This window comes from Sciurus carolinensis, chromosome 11, assembly GCF_902686445.1.
Source record: "Sciurus carolinensis chromosome 11, mSciCar1.2, whole genome shotgun sequence".
Lineage (NCBI taxonomy): Eukaryota > Metazoa > Chordata > Mammalia > Rodentia > Sciuridae > Sciurus > Sciurus carolinensis.
The window spans coordinates 31,669,018-31,692,600 of NC_062223.1; the positions used below are offsets into that span (position 1 = coordinate 31,669,018).

At 45.3% G+C, this 23,583-nt stretch overlaps 1 protein-coding gene across 1 annotated transcript in view; it reads right to left on the bottom strand.

Moving 5' to 3' along the window:
* Positions 1-15,741, bottom strand: part of Ptprj (protein tyrosine phosphatase receptor type J) — a 144,240-nt gene extending 128,499 nt beyond the window's left edge. The window contains 1 exon segment of the mRNA XM_047518944.1: positions 15,268-15,741. Within this exon segment, the coding sequence (XP_047374900.1) occupies positions 15,268-15,714 (447 nt within the window). The 5' untranslated portion in view covers positions 15,715-15,741.
* Positions 15,742-23,583: the final 7,842 nt, after the last annotated feature.

Consider the following 23,583-nt stretch of genomic DNA (forward strand, 5'->3'; position numbering starts at 1 on the left):
TGATCAAAAAGCAAAAGTGAGCTTACAAGATAACCACATACCCCCGCTCTGAGCAAGTGCCCTCACCTCTCTGGGTCTCATCTCCAGAATGGACACGATTAACTATAAGGAAGAAATGAGAGCCCAGTACACCGTATATGAGTTCAGTGGACATTCTGGAATAACCTGCTGGAGTGTGGCTGATGCCCTGACCAGGCCTGTCCAACACTGAGCTGGGAGCTCTCCTGGTTCCTAATAAGTTGTGTGAACACTGAGTTTCCAGAAAGTCAACAGAGCTTCCCTAGCCCCTGGATGGCATAAGACTTTAAGTGGGTTTTCCTTCTGATTGAGCTCACTATCGCTGGCTCTGAAGGCATTCTCTCTCATTTTAAGCCCTGAGGCCTCTGAACACTCTAAAAGTTGAAAATTGCTCCAGGGAGCTGGTGGGCAGGGAACTTGGCAGTGAACCTCTTTGTAATGGGATCTCCCTTTGACCGGCGGCCTATCTCCTATGTGGAACTTGGCACGCCTGGTCTCACAGCTCCCAGTGCTGCTGAGCCTCCCTCTCAACTCCACATGCCCTGCAGCAGAGCTTAGCACCACCCGTATCACATTAACACTGGCTTCCTCTCCCACCCCAGGCAAGGTGTGGAAAGTTACCCTTGTTCCCATTTTACAAAGGAGGAAACTGAGGCTGGGGACACAGGGAGAAATGTGGCTAAGGAATGGACACGGGCACTGAGACTCCTAATACTGTGCCTACTCTACCCTCCCATCCCTAAAGAGTACTCATTGGATGGGCAGGGGGGTTGGAGGCAAATCCTCTTTTGAGACTGAGCAACCTCGTATCTGTCCCGTGCGCTATGCTCTCGTTAGGTTAGGCATACTGTCCCACTGGCAAGGCATGGAAGGACAGTCGGTCCCACCACCTCGTACAGACTGTCAGGGCATGGGCCATCCTCCCCAGGACTGCCAAACAGGGGTTTCCAGAGCACGGTTCTCACCAAGGTAGCACCCCTACCCCCAACCATGGGACATGGGGCAACACCTAGAGACTGCTGGTTGTCACAGGGAGGGAGGGGGTTCTAGGGATGCTGCTAAACCTCTTATAGCACAGAACAGTCCCAAATCAACAAATGACCCAGTCCAAAATGGCAACACTGCTAAAGTCTAGAAACTCTGTGCTAAAGAAGAAGCTACTCCCATTCGCCCCAACCACACTGTTGGAAGGCAACAAAGTCTAAATGCCAGATCCCATAGGAGAGCCAAGGTTAAAAAGCACTCCATGCACATCTTCCCAAAGACATCAAAAGCTGGTCACAAACTCTGAGGTCAGGCCCAGGCCGAGGGTCAGTTTTAACCCGCCCCCCACAACACATCCTCTGAAATAAGAGCTGCCACCTCACCATGCCCAACAATTTCCCTCCACACAGTAGGATTCAGTGACCGCTCTAGACAGCACGCCCTGGCATGGAGGAGGCGGAAGCTGTGGGAACACTCCCTGGGTGCGTGGTAACCCTAGCCAGTCCTCCACAGCACTGTGCAGCCCAACACCAGGAGGAGTTGTGTTAATAAGGGAACAGAAAGGGACCTGCCACAGTCTGGATCAAGTGCCTCTCACACCTCCCCCCATGTAAACCTAGTAACTCTGGAGCCTGCAATTATTACCAGTTCCAGATGAGTGACAGGTTCTGAGGCCGAAGTGCCTGGGCAGGTGGCAGGTCACAGGGTGCAAGTGAAGAGCACACACTTGGGTCCACACTTCTGCTGACACCAACACCCAGTCTCTTCCCATGTTACCCATCATTTCACCTGTGCCTAATTTCTATTTTTTTAGTAAAGTATTTTAGAAGGGAGAGTGAAATTTTTTATTTATTTCTATTTTATGTGGTGCTGAGGATCGAACCCAGTGCCTCATACACGCGAGGCAAATGCTCTAGCACTTAGCTACAGCCCCAGCCCCTGTGCCTAATTTCAAGCACTATGAAATCCAAATTCACTCACAATAGGAAGGCCAAGACCCCTAAACGATGACACTGTCATTCGTTTATTGGAACTGGAAAGCCTACATCACACCATATGGCTCCAGAATCTACATTTCATGGCAAAGACACTTGTATCCCGTGGCTTTAGAAAGCATGTCTCTGCAGCCACATCGTGACTGAGTGGCAAGTGTCAACATGTCAGCTGTCCCACAAGAAGGCAACCACCTCCTCCAGGAGAATGGACCCTGAGCCCCGATGACCTTCCCAATTCAGACATGCTCTGGACCATGCAGACTCTCCCATCCAGATTCCCCATGGCCCAAAGAAGACCCCAGTTACCTGGTGGAGGTTCTGAGGCCTAGTTTCCCATACCATGCCACAGGATTAAATGAGTTAATATGTTCAGAATGCTGACAACAGTTTGGAATAAACATTCAGGGTATGGTAGCTGTTTTTATCTTAATTTTTCCTAAGACCAGAGAAGCACCAGAGATGTGTTCAGAGATTTACTCACAAAGTCATCTAAATAATGTTCATGGCAAGAAATTTTAGAAAATAAACTGAACACTAATCCTGGGACTAATTACATCAGTTAAGGCACCTACATATAATAGATTGGGAGGAACCAGAGAAGAAGAACTACTGGCAAGGTGAAATGCCTTATCAGCACTTCACCAACTGGCTCCCACTGCCCCTGAGAACAGCAGAAGAGGGGGCACTCATGCCCCACAAGGGTCCATGGGGTAGATATTTCTTTATTGTCTCCTGTACCAGCTGAAAAAAATTCTGATGTGAATTTGGTGTCTATTCTACAATATATCCATGTTTGTTTGTCTTCAAAAACCCTTTTAAAATACTTTCCACTGAGTAACAGTAACCCTTCAGGAAGAAGCCTTGTGTTTATCTTGTGGCTTCCTGGGGTACCCCTAGGGAGATATCTACCCCAATTGTTTAAAAAAAAAATTAAGTGAAAAATCTAAGTCATAAAGCATATGTGGGAGGGTATCCTATATTAGTATTAACAGAACGTGCATTAAAAAAGATAAAGATAGGGCTGAGGTTGTGGTTCAGGGGTAGAGCACCTGGGTTTGAACCTCAGCACCACATAAATACAAATAAATAAAATACAGGTATTGTGCCCATCTACAACTTAAAATATTGTTTTAAAAAAGACAGATCACCCATCGAAAGCTACTTAGTATTAACTTGGGAAGAGTGAAGATTACAGGTAATTTCACTTTCTTCTTTTTTATATACATATACGTATATTTTTTAGTTGTAGATGGACACAATACCTTTATTTTATTTATTTGTATTTATGTGGTGCTACAGGTCAAACCCAGTACCTCACATGTGCTAGGCAAGCTCTCTACCACTGAGCTACAACCCCAGTCCCACTTTCTTCTTTTACTTACTATTTATATTAAAAAAAAAAAAAAACAGCAGACACAGTGGCACACACCTGTAATCCCAGTTACTCAGGAGGCTGAGGCAGGAGGATCGCAAGTTTGAGGCCAGCCTGGGCAACTTAGCAAGATCCTGTCTCAAAATAAAAAATAAAAAGAGCTGGGAATGTGGAACAGTGGTACAGCACTCCTGGGTTCAATCCCAAGTATCCAAGGAAAAAAAAAAAAAAGACCCATATGGGAGGGGAATCAACCTCAGCTTAGAATCCTCCAGCCCTCTGGGTTTTCAGCCCCAGATACCCAGAAGGGGGTCACTCGGACTGCACAGGGATGAGGGCAGCACTGCCTAGAGGGTGAAGTCTGCACTCTGAGGTCAGGCAGGCAGTTTGTGCCTCCTGTGCTCACCCAGGGGATGGTAGCAACTTCCCAGGCCTCAGGTCCCTGTGCTGGTCACAAGTTCTCAATAAAAGCACAGGACGCAGCAGGCAGTGAGCCCTGTGTTTACCAAACCCACCGGCCAGAACACCAAGCACCGACCAACAGTCTGTTCTGCCAGGGGTGGCACCCAGAAGTTTCCAGAAGGGCAGCTGCTAAAGGGTTCCTCAGCTCCCAGCTGGCCACTGCTGCCTAAAGCTCTGCTCCAGAACTTGGTCCTCCAGGGCCAGCTTCTGCATGGTGGTCCCCTGCTACCGCAAGCACCGGCTGTTCACCGTCTCTGGAAACAGAATCCACTTCCATCCCTCCCGCCCCCCCGCACCTTCCACCACTTCATTCCCCTTCACGGCGATGTCCAGTTGCTTTTTTGTTTTGGGTTTCTTGCGGGGTTGGGGCAACAGATGAGAAATTCATTTTATACGCTGTTCCGGTACCCGCTCGCACATGCGCACACACCCAACCGCGAGCGCATACAGTGGGAGCGCATTTGGGTGCACACTGCTTACCTGCAAACTCTGACACTCTCTATTCTAGCCTTCTTCTTAATGCTGACTGAAACTTACCAAATTGATTTTTTTTTTTTTTTTAACCCACGGCTTCAAGTACACTGCCTTTGATTCTCCAAATTTCATTTTACAAGTAACTGTCTGGAATACATTAGGTTGGAACCATATAAAATTGCCAATTTTCAGAGGTTGAAAAACAGTACATAATTTTATATGGTACGACTTAGTCATTATGCATGAACCAAACTAGAGGACACAACTGATTACCCCGTGTAAGCCAACCATAAATCTGAATAATTCCTAAAAGTGGGCTACACTACAAGTAGACATTAGCACAGTGCAAAAGACAGATGTCTGCACGTGGACATCTGAAAACGGACATCGCTTACTGCCACTTAGTCACACCTCTAATGAGAATAACGATGACAACTCCCAGGGATGCTGTGAGGACTGAGTGGGTTCATGGAAGGTAAAGGAACCCACACGCTAATTAAGAAAAAATTGTTTTTAATTATTTTTAAATAGTAACTTATGCCAGTGTCCCAGCAAAATGGTAAAGCAACAGTCACTTATCTGATGGGGGTTTATATCATACTGAGCACTTTTCATGCAGATTCATTCAGTCCTCCATGGCAGTCCCCTGAGGTAGGTATTCTTATTGTCCCGGTTACACAGATGTCCCCATTCTAAGAGTTGGCCCAAGGTCACGGGGCTAGAGGCGGAGTCAGTTCTGTCTGACTCCAAAGTCCACGCAATAAGCACTGGCAGCAACTTCCCCCAAAAAAAACCTGCACGCAGGACCACCAGCAAGGTCTGCCCTCCTGGAGGAGGAAGACCACCATGACACAGTAACTTGGGGAGGCGCTGGCCCTTGAGCCAGCAGCAGGAAACACAGGATCACCCTGAGGCCTTGAGAAACAGGTGGCACAGCCAGAGCGGACTCTCGCAGCCTCCCATCTCCCACAACTAAAGCCAAGGATTATGCCTTTATGCTTTCCATTGGTGGCTTAAAATAACTCCTCTTGACCCTACAGAAAATGTACCCAGTGACAGGAGGTGGCCACGGCCAGAACTGGCCAGGTCACAAGATAAAAAGAAATGCTCAACCAACACAAAGAGAACCCTGTACTTTAAAGAGACATGGTCCGTATCCCTGTGCTCCTTTTAGGGCTGGGACCACATGGCCATGCCTCAGTCAATTCTTGTGGTCATTTACCCTAAACTAATTAAATTACACACGTCTGTCAAAAGAGAAATATAATTTGAATCGTGATATCTTGTGATAGCAGAGAAATCTCCACTCTTTCACATAACAGCGTAATACATTTGTCTGTGTGTGGTGTATATGTGTAGAGGATACACACGATCCATTGTATATTTAGATTTTATAGCCTAATTTTGACAAATTCATAATTATGGTTTTTGCCCCAACTTTAGAATCTCTCTTGAGCAAGTAGGATAACTCAACATTTTCTAATGTTGTTCTTATAATTCTATGTCCATTTACACGGAATTTTAGGAAAATGTGATCTCGATTAACTTATCAACTACTCTGTGTAAGCAGTACCACTGTTATTAACATCTTAGGAATATGAGCACCAAAGATTAGAAAGGTTAAGGCACCTGTCCTAGAACACACAGCTAGTTGGGTGATAACCAGGACTCCAACTTCACAGTTTGGTTCCAAATTAATACTCTCTTATTATCTCTGAGTTCTTAGGGAACAGGACTTCATCTAAAATAATTAGGGGAAAAACATGTTTGCAACACAAATGAGAGTCAAAGAACAGACTTCCTTAATTTCCAAAGAGCTTGTATATACTAATAACAAAAAAGAATTTTTTCAAAGAACAGGGAACTAACCAAAAAACAATAAGAAGAAATGTAAATGGCCCTGAACACAAGAAATGAAACCCAACTAAATCAAAATTTTAAATATAAATTAAAGTGACATGATAAAATTTTTGACCTCTCATTTAGAGACTTGAACACATTAAAAATGTAACAAACCTCAATCCAGGTGAGGGTGTGGGGAAATAGGCCTCTCCAAACCTAGGAGTTCAGATACAAACTGCAGCAACATTCTGGAGGGCAACAGAACAACAGCTCTCAAAATCTGAAATGCATGCATCTTCAAACCCAGCAACACTAACACTAGGGATGCACAGATGGATACACTCCTGAAGGCAGAGAACCACACACCAAAGACGTTCTCCCAAGAATGACTTGCCGTGGGGAAAGGAGGAGCACTAAACTAGTAGGTGCTCATCAACAGGAGAACGATCAAACAAGTTATGATCAACCCACCCACCAGAATTCTAGCTGGTCATTGATAAGAATGAGTTAGACGGATAGGCACATACTTGATATGATCTCCAAAATAACTGGGCACACGAAAAGTCTAAGCACAGGACTGGGGACGCAGTTCAATGGTAGACCTCCTCCCTGGCATGAGCAAGGCCCTCAGTTCAATCCCCAGTACGTTTGGGGGGCCAGAAGGGCAGGCAGCACTAAGTACAGACCGTGTACACTAACTGCTCCACAAGGTAACCTTCTAGAGATGAGTACAGTACTTCCGTACATCACAAAGAAACATTTTTTTCCTGGAAGATATTCACCTTTGAAGAGAACTGACACTTTTCAAAACTTACAGTAGCCTCTACTTATCCACAGGGGATACAGTCCAAGACCCCCAGTGAATGCCTGAAACCTCAGAGAGTACTGAGTGCTGTTTCCTACCCATAGAAAACTCCGATGAAGTCTAACTTAACAATTAGGCACGGTACCACATTAAAGGCAACTAATAAAATATTACAATTATAACAATAAGCTGCAACAAAAGTTATGAGGTCTGTCCTCCCAAAATATAATTTTTTTTTTGGATAGAAACTGAAAGCATTCCCTCTAAAAACTGGAACAAGACAGGGATGCCCTCTTTCACCACTTTTATTCAACACTGTCCTTGAAATTCTAGCCAGAGCAATCAGACAGACAAAAGAAATTAAAGGGATACGAATAGGAAGAATCAAACTATCACTATTTGCTGATGACATGATTCTATATTTGGAAGATCCAAAAAATTCTACAAGAAAACTTCTAGAACTCATAAATGAATTTAGCAAAGTAGCAGGATATAAAATCAACACCCGTAAATCAAATGCATTTCTATACATAAGCAACGAATCCACTGTAAGAGAAATGAGGAAAACTATCCCCCATTCACAACAACCTCAAAAAAATAAAATACTTGGGAATCAATCTAACGAAAGAGGTGAAAGACCTCTATAATGAAAACTACAGAACACTAAAGAAAGAAATTGAAGAAGACCTTAGAAGATGGAAAGATCGCCCATGATCTTGGATAGGCAGAATTAATATTGTCAAAATGGCCATACTACCAGAAGCATTACACAGATTTAATGCAATTTCTATTAAAATCCCGATGACACTGGGCACGGTGGTACTCGCCTATAATCCCAGCAGCTCGGGAGGCTGAGACAGGAGGATTGAGAGTTCAAAGCTACCCTCAGCAATGGTGAGGTGCTAAGCAACTCAGTGAGACCCTGTCTCTAAATAAAATATAAAAAGGGCTGAGGATGTGGTTCAGTGGTTGAGTGCCTGAGTTCAATCCCCAGGACCCCCCAAAAAAAACTCCTAATGACATTCTTCATAGAACAAGAAAAAGCAATCATGAAACTCATTTGGAAACAAAAGAGACCCAGGATAGTCAAAGCAATCCTTAGCAAGAAGAGTGAAGCAGGAGGCATCACAATACCCAATCTTAAACTATAATACAGAGCAATAGTAAGAAAAACAGCATGGCACTGGCACAAAAAGAGACATGTAGACCAACGGTACAGAATAGAAGACACAGAGAAAAACCCACATAAATACATTTACCTCATACTAGACAAAGGTGCCAAAAACACACATTGGAGAAAAGATAGCCTATTCAACAAATGGTGCTGGAAAAACTGGAAATCCATATGTAACAAAATGAAATTAAACCTCCATCTCTCACCCTGCACAAAAATCAACTCAAAATGGATCAAAGACTTAGGCACTAGAACAGATCTTCACCATGTCCAGTTTAGGACCTGACTTCCTTAACAAGACTCCTAAAGCACAAGAAGTAAAATTAAGACTTAATAAATGGGATGGATCCAAACGAAGAAGTTTCTTATCAGCAAAGGAAATAATCAATAACGTGAAGAGAGAGCCTACAGAATGGGAGAAAATCTTTACCACATGCACCTCAGATAAAGCACTAATCTCCAGGATATATAAAGAACTCAAAAAACTTAACACCAAAACAACAAACAGCCCAATCAAAAGTTGGACCAAGGAACTGAACAGACACTTCACAGAAGAAATACAACTGATCAACAAACGTATGAAAAAAATGTTCATTATCTGTAGTAATTAGAGAAATGAAAATCAAAACTACTCTTAAGATTTCATGGGGGGGCTGGGGAGATAGCTCAGTCGGTAGAGTGCTTGCCTTCAAGCACAAGGCCCTGGGTTCGATCCCCAGCACCGCCAAAAAAAAAAAAAAAAAAAAACAAACAAGATTTCATGTCACCCCAGTCAGAATGGCAATCATCAAGAATACAGGCACAATAAATGTTGGTGAGGATGTGGGGAAAACATACAGTCATACACTATAGGTGGGAATGCAAATTGATGCAATCACTCTGGAAAGCAGTATGGAGACTACTCAGAAAACTTGGAGTGGACCCACCATTTGACCCAGCTATCCCACTCCTTGATTTATACCCAAAGGACTTAAAATCAGCATACTACAGTGAGGCCGTCACATCAATGCTTATAGTAGCTCAATTCCCAATAGCTAAACTATGGAACCAACCTAGATGCCCTTCAACAGATGAATGGATAAAGAAAATGTGGTACATATACATAATGGAATATTACTCAGCCTTAAAGAAGAATGAAATTATGGCACTTGCTGGTAAATGGAAAACTAGAAAATATCATGCCAACTGAAAGAAGCCAATCCAAAAAAAAAAAAAAAAACAAAACTCAATGTTTTCTCTGATAAGTGGATGCTGATCCATAGTGGGGGTGGGGGTGGGTAGAGAAGAATGAAGGAACCTTGGATTATGCAGCAGGGAGTGAGGGGTGGGGCAGGGGGGATGGGAAGGACAATAGAATGAGACAGACATTATTACCCTATATACATGTATGATTACATTACTGGTATGACTCAGCACCATGTACAACCAGAGGAATGAGAAGTTATGCTCTATTTGTGTACAATGTGTCAAAAGGTATTCTACTGTCATGTACATAACCAATTAGAACAACTAAAAAATTTAAAAATACATAGAATTTTTAATTTAGTATTTCAGACCTCAGTTGACCATGATAACTGAAACTTCTAAAGATAAAGCCACAGATGGGGGGCAGGGGCTACTGTATACAGGTTTTAGATTGGGGTGGGGGCGGGGGGTTTAACCTGGGCTTGAGGAGCTATTTTAAAGAGTCTAGGGGCTGAGGGTGGAGCTCAGTGGTAGATCACTTGCCTAGCATTTGCCATGCACCAGAGGGAAAAAAAAATTCCACTCTGAAGAGTCCTGGAGTGGTACACAAAATTGTAAACACATGCAATTTCCCCTCTGGGAAAAGGATTCTTCCCTTTCACATTCTCAGTAAGTGTCCTGTACCCCCCATCCCCACCCCGAAAGATTAAGAACCACTGTGTTCTAAACTCCACACTGGTGCTAGGTTTTAGTACTCATCCACTCACTGAGACACCATGGAATAACACTAGGCTGGGTCCTGGCACCCAGAAAAACACCACCCCACTCCTGCCCTGGAGAAGCAGATAGTTTGTGGCATAATAACGACATTGTCCACCCAAGCCTCAGAAATGGCAGCAGGGTACAGCTTCCCTCTAACAGGAAGAAGGAAAAGTGGAACTGAAAATTATTTGCATGTTTAAAATTAGATCTTCTGTGGGAGCTGACACTACTTCCCTTTCAAGTCGACCCCCACCCCCCACCCCCCACAGTCTCATTACCACCACCCCTCACCCAGGCATTTACGTGCCAGGGAAATCTCAAACAATAGGGCGACTACAGCTGTCACTAATAAGGAAGTAATAACAAATTTCCTACAGCTCCTGTCCTCTGGAGGGTCACCAGAAAAGCTGCTGGAAAGCCAGCCACACGAGGTGGTGACAAAATTGCTGTGGACTTCTCCCGTGTGAGCTATCCGCCACTGTGAGGCATCTCCACTCAGAGACACTGCCCCTCTTATCACCATGGTTCCTCCTGTGGCAAATCCAGTGCCAGCCCCTTCTCTGAAGGCACAAGAGGGATGTCACATTCATAGCCAATGTCACAACTGTGACTGGTTAGCTGGGCATGATGTGAGTTATGTCTCACCACTAGCCGCTGAGAGCCACGAGAGCAGGCTCTTGTTCCTCACCCTGACTTCCGCTCAGTGTCCCAAGATAAAGCGATTTACCATCTTTATAATTTTGTGACAACCACATCACACATACGTAATTATTTATTGTTTTTCTCTAAATCAACCATTTATTAAATTTGAACAAAATTATGTATCATGACACACACAGCCTCATGCTACCTATAAAATCATGGGCTTGATAGGAAGCTTATTTTTTTATTATTAATACCCCCTAAAATAAATCATTCTTAGCATTAAAAAAAAAATGTATTATAAGGCTGGGAGTATAGCTCGTGGTAGAGCGTGTGCTTCACGTGCACGAGGCCCGAACTACAAAAAAAAGTACTGTGATTGAGCTGAGTTTACCTTGCGTGCCCCACAGCTATTCCGTACCATGTTGAGGGAAACACGTGATAAATATTTGTTCTGTCAACCAATGACTTGAAGACCCATCCCCCCACCCCCCACAGCTAGCAACCGGACTGCACTTTAGGTTGTACTTGGCAGTTCTTCTCCTATCTTATTTGATCCTCTCAACCACCCAGGGAAGCAGGAAGTATTAGTCCCATTTCCCAGATAAGGAAATGAAGAGTCACAGAGCTTAAGTGACTTGCCTATGCTTATGCAGCTACTAAGTGTCAGAGCAAGGACCCAAACCCAAGTCTTTCCATTCCAGACCCCAATGTCTCCACTAAGGCAGGCTTGCCTTTTCGACTAAGGCTGCAAAGAAACCTGAGCAGGAAAGACAACCTGGGTTGTCTGTGTCACAAATGGAATCCACTCGAAGGATCTGAGACACAAGGAACCAAAAATGACTCCATCCTATATAACGGTTCAGGGACCATAGGCCGGCTCCTGCCACAAAAGTCTGCTGAAAACCTCTGACACACAGGACTTCTGACAGTAAACTGAGACAGTGGGCACATTAGACCTGGCTCTGCACATACTAGTTAGGACTCTTAGAAGTTCTGAACCGTAGTTTTCTCTCTGATAAAATGAGAACATGAACTGTGTCTACTTTTTAGTATTTTGAAATGATCAAATGAGATAATGGATTAAAATCCCTAAGAGCACTTGCCACACCTAATGTTACCTATTAATTATGATATTTATCAGTGGCATTATGTTAGAAAGGAAATATACAGAAAATTGCATCTTATCCTGCACTTAAAATAATTCCCTTGGCCAAGAAGTGAATGAACTAAGAAGTAATTACTTATGATGCACTGGCTAAACCCAGGCCTACAGTCATTCAGCAAGTCTGCCTCGGCCTCAACCCCAAGCAAAAATTATTTTGAGGAGCTAAATAGCTTCTTGCTGACCGAAATTGCTCACTCGGGAGCCAGGATTCTCTCTACTTAAGAAAGCTTGGGTATTCCGTGGTTATCTTTATCATGGGGCTGAACTTGAAGTAAGCTCAAAGTCACAGACTAACCATAAACCAATTTGCTCTGTTTTCTTAAACTGTCTGCAAACAAAACGTAACCATTCGGTTTTTCTGTTGTTGTTCTGAAGCAAAACAAAAATACTTAAAGTCACCCTGTGATAAAGAGAAGTCAAAATATTTTGTGTACTCTGGATGAAGCAGGTAAGTAATCAGGCTTATGGAATAGTTATAATAGATAATACACACGAACAGTTATTATTCACCAGGAAACAAGAAAGCAAAGCAAACCAAAACACTGCAAGACCAACAAAACTGGTGATCAGTGGCCAGCTTTTCTTTTTTTTTTTTTTTTCAGTTTTCATTTTAAAGCAGCACAGTATCAAGTTGATATCATAAAGAATCTATCAGGAATACAGTTCTCAAGAGAAGGAGGAAGAGTGTGGAGAATGTGTTTGTCACACTGCCTAAAACACACACATAAACCAAAAGTAATGTGCAAAAATGCTACTGGAATGGGTGGAGTCAGACACTGCAACCAGTAAAGTCCTCATGTTGGAATCATCTCTGATCATCCTTCCTGTCTCAGAGAAGGGGAATGAGATGCCAGGCTCAAAAATTGCTTTTCCGGGCCTACTAAGTACTGAGTCTTCCGGCATCTCAGTTTTCCAGCTTCCACACCCCATTCTCATTAATGTCCTAACAGAACTGCTTCTTTTCCATGACTTCTTCATTTTTTTTAACCCATTACAGTTGATTCCATTTTAACACACACACAATCCAAGCCTCACAGAACCAATCAGCTACTAGGGAGGTAGTCAGATACCTTCCCTCTTGTTTCCTAAACAAACAAACTGCAGAAATATCTCAAATCTGATTTGATTTGTAAATTCAATTTACACCCACAGTTTGGGAAATACACAGTGACACAGCACCATGCCTATGGTTGGAAAGAAGATCAAAGTGAAAACATCACCAAAAAATAGCATCATAAAAATATTAAGCATAGGCAAGCAACCCAAGTTCCAAACCTGGCTTCTCTACTATCTGGCCAGGTGACGGTGGCCTGTTCATTGTCTCCTCTGGACCTCAAGACCCTCATCTAAGCAGTTTGAGGGCTTTGAACTATCTTCAAAGTCCAAAGCTATCTTTGAGTCACCTCAAAAATGCACTAATTCCCTGAACTATCCAATACCAAAATGAGCTGTTGAATGTGGATTCTGAAGATGCTTCTTCAGAGTTCCTGTGTTATAATGTATCCCAAAAACAAGAAATATAAAGAGAACCCTGTTAAGAGAGCCCTGTTGAGTTTCTACAGAACAAACCATAGAGGAAGGAAATATCTGAATACAAGGCAGTGGAGAGAGGCCATATGCTAATGAAATACAAGGAAGGATTGGGCAAGAAATAAATGTACCCAAGAAATGTTTTGCTGATTCAAAGCACAGCTAGCAACCACCATGGTTGAAACAAAAAAAGTAAATAATGTATATACCCAATTAAACTCAATATAAATGAAGCTTGAATATTTCTTTAGTATAAACTTGGTACAAGAGATCTTCAAATATGAAGTGATTTTTTTTCTTTAACTTCTTAGACTGTTCTCCATAAATTTCCTCACAGAGACAGGAAAAAAACTGCCCATATACACTGTACCTCAATGAATGTTTAGTGATTACAGAATTCTTTTAGATGTTGGCCAATGAAAGCCCTTCAAACAATTCTGCTAGGCAGCTGGTGTTATATCCATTCTACATTTGCTGTTCACTGAGGATGGAAGGAGTAGGAAGGGCAAGTTCAACTCTTATGCCTGACCTATGGAACTAGTCTTCTGACACCTAATCCAGTACAGTATTCTCTGCATGAAATCACAGTACCTTCCAGGTCACTGAGAGAATCAGTGTGAAACCTGCTGAGGAAAAGAAACCCAATGACCTTCTGGGTACTGAAGGGTAGGACAGCCCCCAGGTCCCAGCCCCCTTCCTGTCCTGCCTGCTAGGCAACATTACTGCCCCTGGGTGTATGTTTCTGTCCTAATGAAAAGTTTTCCCTGAAATCACGTTCCACCCCCAGCCAACAGCTCACTTCCCGGCTTTTAAACATCATCTGCTTCTAGTCGGCGTACAGAACAAGCAAGATTTTCATTAGCAGAGTGCACAACAGGGGCATCACCAGGCCTCTTGCCCCTGCGGGTTCAAGACTCTAGCAGGCTCCCCAGAAGCCTGCGAGGATGAACCTGCTTGCTCAGCTCTCACGGCACCCGCTGGGTGATTCCGCTCTTTCACTTCTCTCCCTCAGTTCCGTATCTGTAAAATGGGAATGTCCCCCAGCTGCCCTGCCTCGCCCCCTATGGAAATGCCGCGAAAGGGGAACGGCGCTTTCAGAAAGGACGGCCACCAAAACGCCTGGCACAGCACTATTTAAAATGTGAAGGAAAAAAAAAATGCGGTGGGAACGCTGGTTCCCACAAAGACCGAATTAAACACCCATGAAAGCACCTTCTCGGAAAGATGACGGGAAGAGGGGCCAGCCGCTTCAAGAAACGCCTGCGAGTGGTCACCTTTCCCCAGGACTGGGAACTTCCCCCAGAAACAGCGCCCTCGGCCCCGAGGTCCGGCGCCTCGCCCACCGCCCAGCTGCCCAGAGCCCGGCCCTGCCCCGGCACCCCCGGCCGCGGCCCTTCAGTCCAGCCCCTTGGGCCCCTGCAGGCCAGGTCGGAGGTCGGCCGCGGCTTGGCCAGGCCGGCCCTGCTCTGCGCGCAGAGCCCTCTGCAAACACGCCCCCTCCGGCCGCCTCCGGCGCGCGAGCCTGGCCCGCGCCGGCCAGATGTGACCAGCTCCAGGAAAGGCCGGGCCGGAGGACGCCCGGAACCCAGCGAGGGCTTCCACAGAGAGGCTGCGGGCACCCTGCAGCCTCCGATTCCACCCTTCCCCTGGTACGGGTCAGCTGAGGAAGGGGCTCGGTCGCCGGCATGCGAGGACAGCCAGGGTCCCCAGGAGCCCACCCCAGGAAGAGGGCTCCGAGGATCCTCGCCTCCCTCCCCCGAAGCCCCCAGGAGGGGAACACCCAGGCAGGTGCAGGGGATGCCAGTGCCGTCCCCGCCCTCCCACCCCCACGCGCGGGCCCACCCGGCGGCTTACCTGGGCCAGGAGAAGCAGCAGCAGCGGCGGCGGCGGCAGCGCCCAGCGCAGCCCCGGCGAGCGCGGGGGCGGCCGCGCCTCCCGCGCCTCCGGCTTCATGCCCTGCGCGCCCTGGAACGTGCCCGGGACGCGCGAAGCGGGCCCCGCCGTGTGTCCGAGCTCGGGCGCCCTCGTCGCCGCCTCCAGCCGCCGCCTCCGCCTCCTTCTCCGCCAGCCGGTCCGCCTCGTCCCCGCTCCGCCCGCCCCGGGCTTCCCCGGGGACATGGCAGCGGCCGCGGCGGCGGCGGCCACACGGCGGAGCCTGGCGCGGCTGCCGCGGGGGGGCCGCGTCCCTGGGCGTGCAGGGGCTTCTCGGGGCGGAGCGAGCGGCGCCCACCCCCCGCGCGCGGCGCCCGGATCCCGGCTCCCGCGGCTCCGGCTGCTCGGGCTGCCTCCTCCGCGCGTCATGCGGCTCGGGCTGCAGGGAGCCGCGGCGAGCGCTCAGCCCCCTCTCTTCCCCCTCCCCCTCTGAATATTCATCGCTTCCTCCCGCCCCGGCCGGGCGGCTGCAGAACACCGCGGCCCCTCGCCGCCCTCCCCTCGCTGCCTCCGCCCCCGCCCCCACCGAGCCGGCGAGCGGCGGGGAGGGGGCGGCGGCGTGCCCCGCGCGCGCCCTAGCGGCTCCCCTCCCGCGGGCGGAGGAAGCGCCCCCTCCTTGCCCGCCCTCCGCCCAGCTCTCCCGCATTCCTGGGACTCGGGACCTGGACACGGCTCCACTCTTGGGCGCCACGAGCCAGTACCGGGAGATATGGGCTCCCCAGCCTCGGATCTTCTCTAAGGTCCCGGGTTTGGGTCACGAGATGTTAACCGAGACCTACCGAGGTCACAACCACGTCTACTTTCAGACAGCAGTCTGTCCGAGGCCTTTCTAGCCAGGATTGCGGGTGGGTTTGGGGGTACGTGAACCCCAAAATTGTAGGAAGCACACCACACGTTGTGTTCTGGTCTCCTGGTCCCTGGGCTATAGAAGCAGAGAGCTGAGCCAGGACCCCATCAAGTGATTAGAACCCCAACTGTGGCATATGGCAAACCGGCTGTGCTAGTTAATACTAGCTGTGTGACCTCGGAAGAGACATTTCACCTCTCTGGGCTTCCCTTTGGTCTTGTGTGAAATAAAAATACTCACATTACCTGTCTGAAGAGACTTTGGCTGACGATTAAGTGAGGAGAATCCGGGAGTGTAGCTCAGTGGAATAGCACTTGCCTAACAGGCAAGAAGCCCAGGGTTCCCATCCTCAGACGAAATAAAAGAGAGGGGGGAATACTGGGCAAAAATCCTAAAGAGCAGGCCTGACACAGTGAGCCTCACTATACATTAGCTCTTGTAGCAGTTCTCACCACATTGTCAAAGAGGTGCCTGACCTGAAAAGAGTTAAAGAATCTGCAGATTGCGCCCATGCACCAAGGAGGGAACTGAGGAGGCTAAGCCACTGGCCCAAAGAGAAGTAATGGGAGAAAGGGCCAAACGAAGGACTGCTAGGAAGGAGTGATTAATTCCATCCAGTGGCAGAGGTGACACCTGAGCTGGGCTTTGAAGGCTGGGTTGGGTTTCACCAGGCAGATAGAGGGGAGCAGAGTCTCCGGAAGTGGGAGCAACTTGGCAAAAACCAGGAGGCAGATGCTTCAGGCTGGGCCTTTTGAGAAGCCAGAATGGAAGGTTGAGGGTTCATATTTGGGGAGACTTCAAAGACCAGAATAATGAGTTTGGGCTGGATTCTATGTGCAGCAAAGTGTAGACCATTAGATGCCAGCCCTGCCCCCAGGCACCCCCAGAGTCCCAGCTTACACCTTCACTTAGCATCGAAGCAGTTCCTACCAGTGTCACACACAGAGACAAGCTTTTGTTTAAACATGATGTTGAATATCATAATTCACAAGGAATTGTTTCTCCCTGTTTCCAACCCCCTTTTTGAGGCAAAGACAGGTGGTTCAAAAGGTATTCTTGTCCATGATTCCCAAAGGAAAGGAAAGACTGATGATACTGGTCTGCAATCTATACCACAGATACAGAACTACTGAGACCCTAAAGACCCAGCTTGGCCTCTACAGATTCATGGTTTGGATCTGCAAATAGCTCTGTGAACTCTTGTATGCACTTGGGTTTTCTCCTGTATAAAATGCATGCCTGTACTTAAATGTCAGCTAGAACCAGATTGCCCCACTGCATAGTGATGAAACAGAATAAACTACCTTTTCAGAGAAGGGACTTAAGACATGAATCATAAACTACCTCTGCAGCCATAAACATCACACTGGACCCATGACCAAGTAGGTATTGGTATAAACTCCATGATAGCAGGGGTTGGATGTTCCTGGTTGCCCTGCAATACGTCACTCAGTTCTTTGTTGGTAGCAGGAACTCACTCTGGTGCAAATGCAAGGTTGCATAAATGAATCCAGAGATACTATGATGCAACAGCTGATTCTTCCAAAGATAAATTAGGAAAGGATCATTCCCTTTGCAAAAGGTTTTGAGACTAGATTCCAGATTTTAGGTGTATTCCTCAGATGTCACTATCCCTAGAACTTCAGGATTTGGGTGCACTTCCCTCCACGCACCCATAGCTTAACCGTATTTAACCACCGTTTTGTGATATTCTGCTTATTTGTCTGCTTTCCTCACCGGACTCCACGTAAGCCCCCTGAAGACAGGGCTTGCATCTTGTTTATCAGTATACCCCAGCACATAGCAGTCACCCAAATAATATTTATTTAGTTAAATTAAACGCATTCCTCTTTATAACAAACTAAGAAAATAAACATATGCTCGTTTTCTCATACACACAACAAATTCCATCTACAAACAGCTTTTCAGGCATAAATCTATTCAAAGTTTAGGATACATTCACCTTGAGAATATACAGTATAATGATATTTGACCTTTTAGTCGTGTCCCCCTCACACAAAGCTTTATTGAATGTAGGGTCAGATGCATAAGAAATAAAATGGCCAGACTAAGAGAGTGGGTGGATTGTTCCTGGATGCTTTCCAAAATTGCCTGGTCAGAGTCAACAGCACTGGTTATAATATAGAGTCCAATGTCTTTCTTTAGACTCAAAGGGTGAAGCCTTGGAATCTGTATTTTTAACCTGCTCCCTAGGTAGTTCTTGCTGTCTGGCATGATTAGAAAACATTGTTCACCCTATAACTGGCCTGCATTGTGTCTCTAATAATAATAAACACCATGTATCAGGTACCTATTAGGCACCAGGCACTAATCTAGGAACCTTATATTCATTATTCCTATACTTTTACAACAACACTGTAGAACCAGTATCATTATGGAAATTTTACAAACAAGGAAACTTAGTCTCAGAGAGGTTTAATTACTTACACAAAGTTGCACAGCTTTGGAGTGTCAAAACTAGGATCTGAAACTGAATCTTGACACTGTGCCATGGTGCCTTTTCCCTTGATGTTTGCAGATAAGGTGATATAAAGCACTCTATACACTATCTGTTATTATTATATCTTTTATTATTACTCTCTTAGGCCTGTTTCTCCAATTGTAAATAAGCAGGGACAGAATACAAGACTTTCCATTTCATTCCACAAGAACTGGGAATAGGCATGGCAACCATGTTTAATGACAGGTCCACCATCCCACCAGGAGGCAGGCCTGCTGGGCATCGGCTTAGAGCCAGGTCACCAGCCCCTCAGGGAGTCCATTCAGCCTGGCAACCCTCCGTTTATTTTAAAAGCCACCATGAGCAAACCATTCTCCAAAGCCCTCCTAAGCGGAATGGAATGTTTCTTGAGAGTCTGATTAGCTAATGTTGCAGGCATGGCTGCCCTCAGACCTTCCTGCCTCACAGACTTGAATTGAATCAGAATGGAAAGGAAGACTTTTAGAAAGTTCCCTTAAAAAAAAAAAAAAAAAATAGCACTTCATCTTTATAATAGTAACAGGATGTTTCCCGTGGACTAATAACTGGGCTGTGGTTAGAACTCCATATTTGTCCACCAGACCTCAGTTCCTCCCCAAACAGGGCCTTAATCACCTGCCCATGCACAGGGCCTGGGAGTGCCTTAGGAATCTTTTTTTATTTCTGATGTCAAGCATTTGCAACATTAAGTATTTTCCTCATTTCTCTCTCTCTCTCTCTCTCTCTCTCTCTCTCTCTCTCTCTCTCTCTCTCTCTCTTTCACTGGCTGGTGAGTGTGTGTGTGTGTGTGTGTGTGTGTGTGTGTGTGTTTCAGAAAGACAGTTGCATGTGACAGATATTCAATGTAGGGGAAAAAAAGAGAAACACATTTAAAAAAAAAAAAGCCTTGTAGCAGCCACCTCAGATCTGGGGTGCACAGTGACAGAGATGTGGCTTTCAAGGGTCCCCACTCTTTCCATGGCAGACACCCACAGTGATGAACCCACTGGCTTCTGTGCTCCTGGTCCACCTTCAGAGCAGCTGGGACCCACATCAAGCTCCTGGTGGGCCTGATACCTTCATGTTCTGGCAAGACAGACCCAGAACCCAGGGTCTTAGGTACCTGGAAACAGGCAATGTGTAACAAGGAGATTGGGCCTAGGGGACAAGAGGCTTTTGTCCAGGGCTTAAGAACACCTCGTGCACAAAGCCCAGAAGTGGCAGGCAGGGGGCAGGAGGCAGTCAAGCTTACAGCAGAAATATCACCTCAAAGAAAGAAAGAAAGGGCTGAGAGGTGTAAAGACAAGAAGAGGCCAGAGAGCGGGAGGCCCAGGCTTCTGGGCAGCTGGGTCCTTCCAGGCCTGTTAAAAATAAACTAATTGTTTTCAATTTGAAAAGGCATGTTCTCTTTTGTTTTCAGATTGAAAAAAATTCCTAATGACATTGTGCTAGCTGTATAGAACACCTGAGTCCCTATAGTCAGGCTAAGAAATTAACTTGGAACAATGGCTGGCAGGGAAGAAGAAAGCCTGCAATCTAAATAAGCAAACATAAATTATATATGCCATATAGTTAAATTATGTGTATAAATGATACATGCACGTATGTATATATATATATATATACATACATCTATTTTTTTTTTTTTTTTGCAGTGCTGGGAATTGAACCGAGGGCCTTGTGCTTGCAAGGCAGGCACTCTACCAACTGAACTATATCCCCAGCCCTATATATACATACATCTATATATGTATATATATATATATATGTATATATATATATATATATATATCATGTTAAATACATGCATTAGCTTTGCCCTTAGGAATCAAGAATAGTAGGTTCAAGAATGAACTCTTACCATGTAATCAATTGCTTGAGTTCAAATCCTAGTCCTGCCACTTACCTGTGTGACCCTGGACAACTTACATAAATTCTCTGTGCTTCAATATCCTTATCTATAAATGAGGACATTGATGTTGATAATGTCTATCTCATAGGATTGTTATAAGTTTTAAAATATTTGAAACACTTATAATACTTCCGGAATAAAGTAAATACTATGGACATGTTTGCAATTATAAAGGATCTTCTTGGAGGATCTGAAGCAGATGGTGTGATGTGCTTTGGATCAGATGGCCACACACTGAAATCCTATATACTTGCTGTACAACTTTGACCTCCATTTCCTTGTATAAGGATAGGATGATAATTTATTGACCTCAAAGAGTTTTGTGAAGACGAAAGTGAATGACACATGTGAATTACCTGGCACATATTCCAGGAGACTCAGGTGGTAAACACATAATCATTGTTGCAGAGAAAAGAAGATGAAAAGTCAGAGCTCTAGGACTTCATTAACTTAGGTGTCAGGACTCAGAGAGATCACTGTAGTTTCTTTTTTTGTAAATGAGGGTTAGATTGGCATATCAGTCAGGATGGGTCAGGTTATGCTATAGTAACAAAGTACCTCCCAAATCTCAATGACAAGACAACACACATAATGTTCTCACTACATGTCCACCCCATGCCAGCTAAGGGCTGTGTTCCATATTATCCTCCCTCACTCCAGGATCTGTGCAGGAACATTGACAATTACTGCAGCAAAGGGACAGAGAGCTTTGGAGTAGGAAGGTCTTAGTTACAGTTTGGATCTTAAACATCCCCCAAACCCACATGCTAAAGGATGATCATCAGCCTGTGGTGCTATGAGAAGGAGGTGCAATCTTTAGGAGGTGGAACCAAGTGGAAGTAAGTTAGGTCATTGCGGGTACCCTTAAAGGGGATATTGGAATCCCAGCCCCTTCCCCTCTCTGTCTCTCTTTGCTTGTCAGCCAACATGATATGGACATGTTTCTTCCACTACGGGCTTCCACCATGATGTACTGTCCCACCACAGGCCCAAAACAACAGGACTAAGGAAGCATTGACTGAAAGCTCTAAAACCATGAACCAAAATAAACCTTTCCTTTTTATAAGTTGATTAGCTCAAGTATTTTTTCACAGTGATAAAAAGCTAATGGTCAAAAAAGAGCAATTTAATGATTTAATACTATGTTATGGGAATGACACTAATGTCATTCTCGTTCTCTCTCCCTCTTTCTTTCTCTTCCTCTCCCGATAAGGTCTTGCTGAGCTGAGATGGTTAGCCTCGAACTTGTGTTCCTCCTGCCTCAGGCTCCCTAGTTGCTGGGATTACAGCCGTGCACCTGTTACACTCATCTCTTTTGCTCCACAGCTCATTAACCAGAACCACTCAAATGGACCCACCCAACACAAGGAGGCTGGGAAGTACAGTTGTACCATCCACCCAGTAAATAGAGCTGGAACTATCTGGGAACATCACTGAAGATCACCACAGAGAACCTCTGAAACCTTGCTATTTGAAGTATGCTCCAGATGAGGCTTGGATGTCCCCCAGGAGCTTGGGAAAGGCAGTATTTCTGGTCCCACCCCAGACCTAGAATGAGAATCCACATTTTAACAAACCCTCCAGTAGATTTCCAAGAATATCAAAGTTTGAGGAGAACTGGCCTAGTCTGTAGGTGGCAGGGCAGCTTGCTGCCGGAGTGTGACTCTCAGCCTGTATCAGTGGATTTGGTTAACATGTTTCTTCCTGGGCCTCCCTCAGAGCCTTAGAGTTAGTGGGTTAGAGCTCAGGAATCTGCACTAAGCAGACACAGTTAACTTGGACACAGTTACCTTCCTCACCCACTTAGAGAAGATTCTCTCAAGTTTGTTCTGGAATTTTTTTTTTTTTTAATGAGGCAAAAATAATTTTGAAAGGCCTAGACTACCATGTGTAAGAAAAATACTTAAGGGAGTTTCCATTTACTTTCTTCCAAACTATAATTTAAGATAGGGAGAGGGTCAAAAACCATCATCAGCAATTAACTGCATATCAGGCTCTATGTGAGCTACTTATGCACTCTATCTCACTCACCACTTACCCCAACCTTATACCACAGGCACAGCACAATCCCTGTTTCATGAGAGACCAAAGCACATACACTCAATTAACTTGTCCTAAGACACACAAATCCACCTGAAACTCAAGTTTATGTTCATTACCTGATCCACTCCCCAGGATGGGCATTCCTAGTCTAAGGAGGTCCCTTGCAGAACTTCTTCCCCACTCTGAGCAGTCTCCTGCATGGTCCTTTAACTTTCAGCCTCTTGCCGAGAGCAACATGATACAGATTTTTTTTTCTTTTTAATTTTTATTTTTTTTAGTTGTAGGCGGGCACAATACCTTTATTTATTTATTTTTATATGGTGCTGAGAATTGAACCCAGTGCCTCACACATGCTAGGCAAGTAGTGTTCCACCACTGAGTCACAACTCCAGTCCCAATACAGATATTTCTGATTTCCCTGGATGCATGTGCTAAATGAACAATTTTAAGACAGGGACATAGAGACAAATTCCTAATCTCCATCGATTTTTATTCATCTGCTGCTGACATTTTTATTGGACATTTTCCCCACTGGTCCTTACATCCACTCTACTTAGGTAGCAGCGACTGTTGCTGCTGCTTTCAGGCTTCATTCTGAAAGCAGGGGACTGTACAGTGAAATATGACAAAGAGCCCTTGGAGCCCATCCAATTCACCTGCACATTCTATACATAGGACAACTGAGGATCAGGGAGGTAAAGTCACTTGCAAATGATAACACAGCTGTTCTAGAAATCAGCAGTGCTTTAGCAGTTAAGGCTTCTTAACTGCTTAAGAGATGAGGCAGGCCACATCTCTGCTCTGTGTGACTAGCATGGAAGAAAATGAAATCTCCCTCATTCTAGCCCTTCTGCATTGACCTCCATTAATTTCTGGGCTGTTAATAAATGTCAGTATGCTCGATTTAGCCAAGCCTTGAAATTTACAATCACCAAAGACACACAGAACATGAAGCAA